Raw genomic sequence first — 9,073 nt, forward strand, 5'->3', positions numbered from 1 at the left:
AGTATAGTGTACATCTCTTGCTTTACAGTGGTTGAAAAGGAACTGAGGTTGAGGATTTCCTAAACTTAAAGTGACTTTTATTCCCATGTTATTTTACATTTTGGCATGCAAAATATGATAAATGTTACAATTATCTGAAGAAAAGTTAAGGAATGCTGTATACTGTATGAAGAATTTAAAATCACTGTGTTGAGAAGTACTTCGAACTTATTTAAATGTTGTTGTTTTGTGCCATCAAGTTGGTTCCAGCTTAGTGAACCAGTGTAGGATTTCCAAGAGTGACTGGTGGATCTGAACTGCCAACATCGTGGTTACAAGTCCAGTGCTTATTCTACAGCACCACAACTCAGCTATATTTAATTGTAGCATTGTATAAATGTAAATTTTTCGAAAAGTGGCCAAATTATACTGGGAAGAGAACAAAAAAATTAAGCAGGGCTATAAATTCTTGATTGCTATGGTACATAATTTCCCACTATCTTAAGAAGTACTTTATCATTCCTATTTGGCTGCAAATGTCTAATATCCTATCAGTTGCCTTCTTTGGAAAAATCTATCTTGGCTTCTTTAGGCTGAATTTAGTGATTCGTTCCTCTCTCTACTGTTCAAAGTAATTGACTTTATGAGAATAATGTGCTATTTATTCTTGAAAATAAGAATTTTACCCTGTTGTGCCAGCTCATGTCCCCATACTTTTCTTTCTGTTCTTAAGCCATGAATTAGTGATTCCTTGGCTGCAAGCTCAGAAACCAGTTGGACTTTTTCTTGCTTGAGAAGTTCTATTTGAATGCTCTTCTGCTTGTCATCTTCAATTAAGATTTCAAGAGTGTTGATTTGATTCTGTATAACCCCCCAAAATGGATATGTAAACAACACAAAATGATTGTTTAAATGCTTATTTACTCAGACTTCCTAAAAGTTTCTATTTTATAATTACAAAAAATGCTACTTAAACAAATACAAAGTAAATGTTCCCAAATTTTATATCAAGAAATTTAAACTTTATTAAGTAAAATAAAGTTAGATTATGGAGTAAAAAGTTAATCTTAAACTGGCATTCCTTTAAATTTTATCCTAGCATTTTAAAAGAGCAACTACAACATGTAGAACCCCAAATTTCTCACCGAGCATTTATACCAATAGTCTAAATGTCTCTTTCAGGAAGTAAGTTACCTTAGGCAAAACAGTACAAATGTATAAAATGAAGACAACAGCAATCAAGAAATTAACTTTTAAATTACTTTAGCTCAGTACATCTAAAAGCAATAATCACTACTATAAAAATAACACTAGCAATTCAAATGATATCTCAAACTTAAATTATTTGAGTATCACTTCAAAAATTTTTGCTGTAAAACTGCCATTTTATTAAAATATACTTTTAAAATTAAGTAATTCCTCTTCATTATTATTTATTGTGAGACATACTATATCTGTGAAGTCATGGGGTTTAATATCTTAGTTAAATTATTTTTCTCATGATATATAACTAGTATCATTTAAAAATTTGTTTGCTCCTGAAATCATAACACATTTGAGAATATGATATAATGTTAGAATCTTACCTGTAAATTTGCTGCTGTTTCCTGTTTTGACTTGGAGACTTCTGCAAGTTTTGTTTTTTGTTCCTTTACCATAGAGGTCAGATCTTTAATTAAAGAGGAAGACTCATTTTCTTTTCGTTGAGCCCAAACAAGAGCATGTTTACTCTTTGCTAATTCAGTTGCAACATTTTCAAAACCATCTTTAACCTACATTTCAAAATTGCATTATAAATAGCAGTTCTACAAATATTTAAAAAATAATATTTGTTTCTGGGAAGTTTATTTCTTTCCATTTTAGAATAAAATTTTAGCAAAATAATAAAATTCATGGATAAATTACTCAATTCTCTCAGTGTAACACAAAAGTAGCCATTGGCAGTATATAAACAAATGTACATGGCTGTGTTTCAATAAAACTTCATTTACAAAAACAAGAAGTGGGCCAGATTTTGCTCAGCTGGTCTTAACTTACCAACCCCAGCTCTGTAATTATAGGAGGAAATTCAGCTTTCCCAAATCCTATTCCATTCCTCTCTTTACCTCACCATTTATGAACTTAGGTTTTGCAACAGTACTGATGTACAGGTATTACTTATGTGAGGAACTATAAATCATTTGGTTAAGGTCATATAGCCATTACAAAAATAAAGCCAGGATTCTAAAGTGTAGTCCAATCATCAACTGATATCTTGCTGATTCTGTTTTCAATAAAGACCTAGATGCCAATTCTTACATCTTTAAATCTTCTGGCTTCAACAGTTAAAGCAATACGGAACTCATCTTCTAAATCCATATACTGTTGGATTAACAGATCGATTTTCTCTTGGTATTCTTTTATATCTTGTTCATGCTTGCTCTCTCGTTTGGCAATTTCTTTAGCTAAGGCATCCTGGAAGTCGGATTCACTAAAAACCTCCCTTGTTTCAAGCTCTTTCCTGGAATAAGAAATAAACAAAAATCACAGGATGCCTTCACTGAAAAGGAAAAATTTTAAGGTCCTTAAATAGTTCTTAAATATTCTATATTCACTACTGTGAACTTAAGATCAGCTCCCCACTTTTAAGCACAGAAACTGGGCACAGGATGGTAGGTAGAACAAGAAAGGGTCACTTGATTGTGTAGTCAATGTTGATTAGGATAAGTGGAATGTGTCAAATCTTAGATACACTGAGACAGTTCAGATTCATCGTCTGGCTTTTAACATTCTTTAGATCTACTTGTAGAAGTCAAGTTCTTCATCCTTTGACATATAATAAATAGTCTCATTTGGACTGTTGTTGTTAAGTGCCTTTGAGTTGGTCCCAACCCATAGCAACCCTGAATAGAGTTTCCGAGGAGCGGCTAGTGAGCTTGAACCACTGACCTTGTGGTTCGAGGAGCGGCTAGTGAGCTTGAACCACTGACCTTGTGGTTAAAGCCAACTTTGCAGTCCAGCACACTAACCCACAGTGCCACACCAGGAGTCCCTCATTTAGACTGGTGGTTGGTTAATAGAAAGTCAGTTACAGTATGAAATTACTTACAAATCTATTGATAAAAGGCCAACATCTTCTATTAAATGTGAGTTCACTCTTAGGAGTCCTCCATTCTTTATTTCCATAAACCCAGCCCACAATACAAAATGTAGTATTACAAACATTTTTTTCTTCTTTAAAACAGAACTTAAAAGACATGTGTGAAGCAAACTAAATATAAAATCCGAGGGTTCTATGATTATTTCTGCAAATTTTTAATAGTTGTCTCAATCACACATACAGTGACAATAAAAATTTCCCAAGGCATAAAATTTAATTTAGAAACTGAAAATTTAACTTATGTAAGTTCAAAAACAAAGCAGGTTTGGGAACAAATACAATTTGCTATCATGGACTCTGTATGAAGCAGGGGTCAGTAAGCTATGTAGACTGTGGGCCAAGTCTATCTTATTGCCTTTGTTGGTTTCTTTTTTTTTTGGGGGGGGGCATATAAAGTTTTACTGGAATATAGTCACACATATTTTTTTAAGTATTGTCTAAGGATATTTTTGTGCTATGGTGGCAGAAGAGTTAGGTACGGCCTGCAAAGTCTACAATATTTAGTGTTTGGTGTTTTACAGAAAAAGTTTGCCGACCCTGGTTTCAGAGGGATAAAGAATACAAATTAATAAGTGGTATCAAGGAGCTCTGGTAGCACAGTGCTTATGAATCAGGCTGCTAACCTCAAGGTCAGCAGTTCGAAACTACCTGCTGTTCTGAGGAAGAAAGATAAGGTTTTCTGCTCCCAAAAGATTTACAGCCTCAGAAACCCTATACAGGGTCGCTATGAGTTGGAACTGACTCCACAGCACATAACCAACACCATGTGGAAATCAGTTAAAACATTTTTTTCTATATACAATGATCAGCCTTTGGTTCAGTTTGGAGACATGCAAAATATGCTTCAATGTTATAATTCCATATGTAAAGATACTGGGGTAGGGGGAACAAGAACAAATTGCCAATATAGCCAAGTATTTATGCTTAGGCTCTAAGTTCTTATTGTAGGACAAAATTTAATGTATATATAAACATGGCATTTTTAGGTTTCAGAGAAAAAAAACTCGTAGGCTTCTTTTTCTATTTTTAAATCTCAGTATTTTTCTGATATATTTTTAATTTACCTGTGTTCTTGTTCTTTCACTGCCAACAGTTCATGAAGCTGTTGCAATTTTTCCTTTTCTTGAAGAAGGGACGTTCTAAGCAAATTTATTTCTCTATCAGCAGCTGAAGCTTTGAGCTCTACTTCTTGAATAAGTCTTATCTGAGTAAAACACACACAATTACAGTATTTAGACAAGAATCATCCTACTTCTATTTTAATGCTACTTCCCAAAAAACAGCTGCCTTTTATAAATGACAGAACTAAAGCAATTTCAAAATTTATCAAATTAATGATGGAGTTCCAAAGGAGTACTGGTGTGGTGCTGTGGGCTAATGCATCAGATTACAAAGTTGTTTGAACTGCAAGGTCGGTGGTTCAAGCTCACCAGTTGCAACTCTATACAGGGTTGCTATGGGTTGCAACTGACTCAAAAGCACTTAACAACAACAACAAATGGTTCCAAAAGAAGTTCAAACCCACCAGCCACTCCTTGGAAACACTATATAGGGGCCGCTATAAGTAGGAACCAACGCGATGGCACCTAACAACAAAAACGGTCACATTAAATAACTAGCATTAATTATTGTAATTGCACTAGAGATACCTAGTGAAAATTTCCATTCAGAAAGCGTAAAATTAAATGCCTTCCATCACTGCAAGGAAACTTTTCAAAGCTAGCTCTCTCAGAATACAAGCCTAATAGCCTACACTATTTTTTTATCAACTTTCCTTGCAATTATTTGTGTAAGCAACAGTAGCTTTAATTTAAAAATCATTCAACAAGTTAAATTGCTGTATTTTGCATATAACTTAATATCTAGCATTACTATAATAGTATAATTTGTATCAAGATAAAAGCTATACATTTGTGTTACTCTTTGTGATTAATACATTAAATTAGAGAAATACCTGTGTTGCCTGCTGATGAGATTTTTGCCTCTCCAACTTTCCTAATGCCTTTTCTAGGGTTCTTAAGTCTCTAAGTTGACCCTCTTGTTGATCTCTTGCTTTAAGCAATTCGATAGTTAGTTTTTTAATTTCACTCTGAAGTGTGTGAACCATAACTTCAAGTTGCACTTTGGAATTTCTCTCTTTAAAAATAATTTCCTTTAGCCTAAAGTAGAAAGCAAATGTAGTTTTTTAAGTATATTACCTATACAAAAATAGTAAAAACTATAATTGAAGTTAAAACTTATAGGAGAGATAAAGGAGCTCTGGTAGCATAGTGGTTATAAATCAGGCTGCTAACCTCATGGTCAGCAGTCTGAAACTACCAGCCGTTCTTCAGGAGAAAGATGAGGATTTCTGCTCCTGTAAAGATTTGTTGTTGTACAGCCTCAGAAACCCTGTACAGGGTCGCTATGAGTTGGACAGAACCAATTCCACGGCACATAACAACAACAACAACAACAACAACGAAGATTTGCAGCCTTGGAAACCCTGTGCATGGTCACTATGAGTTGGAACCGACTCCACGGTACTTAACAACAAATAGGAGAGAAAGTATTGAAGCTCAGTTTCAAACAGAGTAAAAAATGGTTGATGAAACTTTATCTAACGTAAACTTTATTATTATACACAAAAACTTCAGGCATTGTGCTTTGGGCTTAGAAACAATCAAGACGGGTGAGAGATAGTCTCTGTATTTAAGAGGCTCAGTATCTAACAAAGGGAACGGATACAGATTATAAAGCCATTTGACACAGCTACATTAAAGACCATATACTGCTGGATGACTTTGAAGTCAACTTTGGTTAAGTATCAATCACAGCTTTTTATTAGTTAGAACCCTTTGATTATAATAAAAAAGTCTAAACTAGTTTAAGCTAAAAAAAAAGAATTTATTGGCTCATAAAACCAAACTTAGAAAAGGATGGTGCAATACAATGATCTTCTTATATATGGCCTTTCTGACCCTGGGCTGCAGTGGGCCCTGTATATAGTCTATTTTTTCCATCTTACAGGTGAAAGGTGGTGTGTAAAACCACCCAATAGGACTGAAAAAGTCACAGTCCATGAAAGGATTGGTTGGTTTTTGGTCCTGCTGGGAAGGCCATGCCTTGAAAATGACAAGGAATTTGCTAATATCCTTGCCAAGTCCACAGAAGTTTAGAGAGGGAAGGAGGGAATCTCAAGAATAAGAAGAGTCTGGAGCAAAGCCGTTTGGACCCAGGATTCCTGCACAAGGATGCTCTGAAAAGAGCTGTAACATGGGTCAAGGGCTACAACAATGAAGATGGCAAGATGTCCTGGAAGGGGCTCAGTGACAAAGCCAGCTGGGAGAGGCCTGGAAGAAGCTGACTGGCTAAAAGGGCCTCAATACTATAGAAATGCTTATAGTTCTTGATCAAGGTCTGCACTGGCTAGGACTATTTTAGCTCCAAGGACTATCCTGTGAGAAAGCTGTCCTGATGGTGTTAAACTGTATCCAATATCCTGAGTTGTATCCTTTTACTTCCAAGTTGCATTCTATTCTGAGTTATCACCTGAGTTGAATCCTAATACATCACTAACTGTTAAATACAGTTTGTGTGTTCTGTGAGATTTTGCAGCAAATTACCAAACACAAGGGTGGGGAAAGAAGAGTGCTGAGGGGAGGGAAAGTGTCAGAGATTATGGATTGGCACAGTAGCTTGCAGAAGCTGAAAATCTGGAATGTATTTAACCTCTGCCTCATAGGAACCAGCTTGTGCTGATTATTATTCATGAAATGATTTGTTTAGACAGAGTTGCACAATTCTGAGGGACCACAGAAACCAAGGACATAGACATCAGGATTCTCAGTCTCCTGTTCCCTACATGAAGATTTGATTTTTTCCTACAGCAAGCTTCTTTATAATGTATGTGTGTGGGAAGGTGATGAGGATGGGGGACATAAACAACCCTAGGCTCACACTAGGCTCAGGGAACTAAACAAAAAGGTTACTTTTCTAGAGAAAGTTCTGATTAGTACAATTTGCTCCCCATGTCCCCTGCATGCACTAATCACATGGGCTAAGTTATTCAGATCTATCCAGTTTGGGTCAGGTGCCCACTCCTTGACCAAACATAGGCAAAGAGGTAGATTACAGTGGAACACACAGGGGGCACTGAATAGCACACACACAGACACCTGAAGGAATCACTAAGCTAAGCAGCCATTCTAAAGGCTCAGATATTGATTGTAATTTCTAAGCCATATTTGAAAAAAATTATATACCCATCAATGTCTATGTTATAGACATTTCTCCAATTCTTGTCCTCATCATCTCTCACCTTGCCTTTGAAAGAAATCTCCAAACTGGTCTTCCAGCATTCACTCTCTCAACTCCAGTTTGGAAGCTATATATAAAAAGAGTTTTGAATTTTATTCTGCGGATGATATGGGAGATGGGGGCAGAAGAGCTACAGACAAGCAGAGAGCTACAGAAATAATCTAAGCAAGAGATAAAAGATATAAAAGACATAAAGGTAACAATTTTGGGATCTAGAGATAGTGTTAACATACAGGGTAAGTAAAAAACTACCCCAAAATCATAGAAACCTTATTATCAAAAATTTATCAACATATCCTACATCTAGGCCTATATACTTCTGAAAGCAGTGTTTCCATCCCTCTAACCATTTCCCTGTGTTTCTCTGCTGTTCATAAGGTTTTCAGTGACTAAATATTCAGAAGTAGTTCGGCACTCCTTCTTCCTAGTCTGTCTTCGTCTGGAAGCTCATCTGAAGCTTGTCCACTATGGGTGACCCTGCTGGTATTTAAAATACCAGTGGCATAGCTTTCAGAATCACAGCAGCTCACAAGCCACCACAATAAGACAAACTGACAGACAAGTGGTGCATCAACTATCAACACTCAACGGAAGCAGCAGTCAAGAAATCAAACAACGTATTGCATTAGGCAAATCTGCTGCACAACACCTTTTCAAAGTGTTGAAAAGCAAAGACGTCAGCTTGAGGACTAAGGTGCACCTGACCCAAGCCATGGTATTTTCAAAAACCTCATATGTATGCGAAAGCTGGACAGTGAATAAGTAAGACCGTACAAGAATTGATGCTTTTGAGCTATGGTGTTGGAGGAGAATATTGAAAGTGCCAGGGGCTGCCAAAAGAATCAATATATCGTTTTGGAAGAAGTGCAGCCAGAGTGCTCCTTGAAGGCCAAGATGGTCAAACTTCATCTCTCATACTTCGGACATATTGTCAAGAGGGTCCAGTCATTGGAGAAGGATATCATGTTTGGTAAGGTGGAGGGTCAGGAGAAAAAGAGGAAGACCCCCAGCGAAGACTGACAGTATGGCAATATCAGTGGGCTCAAGCGTGGCAACCACTGTGAGGTTGGCCCAGGACTGGGCAGTGTTTCATTCTGTTGTGCACAGGGTCACTATGAGTCGGTACTGACTCACTGGCACCTATCAACAACAACAACATAACCCTCTGAGTTTATCTCTCTGTCTTGAATTTAGCTGCTCTAGTAGACCCCCTTAGAAGCCACACTTTTGTTGGGATCTTTTTGTGAAGGTATCATAACAAGACTAAGACAAATGTATTACTGAGAAAACTGATTGCAGAGATATTTAAATGTTTTGTTTGGAATAAACCCTGGACCTAGCAATAATACTTTTGGACTTACCCTTATATTTCCAGTAGAATCAAGATATCAACATTAATATGATATGGAATATGAAAAAGAAAAAGGACGAAAAAAGAATCCTTAGATTTCTATCTCTGGTATCTAACTGTATAGAAAAGGACACTATTTATATCAGGACAAAAATGTAAGAAAGGAACAGGATAAATCTACCTACAAAATATGCTGTAACTTGAGATTCTCATGAGCATTTTAGGCAAAGGGAGCCCTGGTGGTACAAGGGTTAAAACACTCAGCTGCCAAACAAAAGCCTGGCAATTCCAATCTACCAACTGCT

The 9,073-nt window shown here is 36.4% G+C and overlaps 1 protein-coding gene across 1 annotated transcript in view; it reads right to left on the reverse strand.

Moving 5' to 3' along the window:
* Positions 1 to 9,073, reverse strand: part of LRRCC1 (leucine rich repeat and coiled-coil centrosomal protein 1) — a 62,833-nt gene that overhangs the window by 13,330 nt on the left and 40,430 nt on the right. Inside the window, exons 10-14 of the mRNA XM_006859243.1 lie at positions 5,073 to 5,277; positions 4,183 to 4,322; positions 2,278 to 2,479; positions 1,566 to 1,751; positions 666 to 840 (exon numbers count right to left, since the gene is read on the reverse strand). Of these exons, the coding sequence (XP_006859305.1) occupies positions 666 to 840; positions 1,566 to 1,751; positions 2,278 to 2,479; positions 4,183 to 4,322; positions 5,073 to 5,277 (908 nt within the window). The remainder of the gene's footprint in view (positions 1 to 665; positions 841 to 1,565; positions 1,752 to 2,277; positions 2,480 to 4,182; positions 4,323 to 5,072; positions 5,278 to 9,073) is intronic.

The sequence above is a fragment of the Chrysochloris asiatica genome, unplaced genomic scaffold, assembly GCF_000296735.1.
Source record: "Chrysochloris asiatica unplaced genomic scaffold, ChrAsi1.0 scaffold00031, whole genome shotgun sequence".
In the NCBI taxonomy this organism is placed as follows: Eukaryota; Metazoa; Chordata; class Mammalia; order Afrosoricida; family Chrysochloridae; genus Chrysochloris; species Chrysochloris asiatica.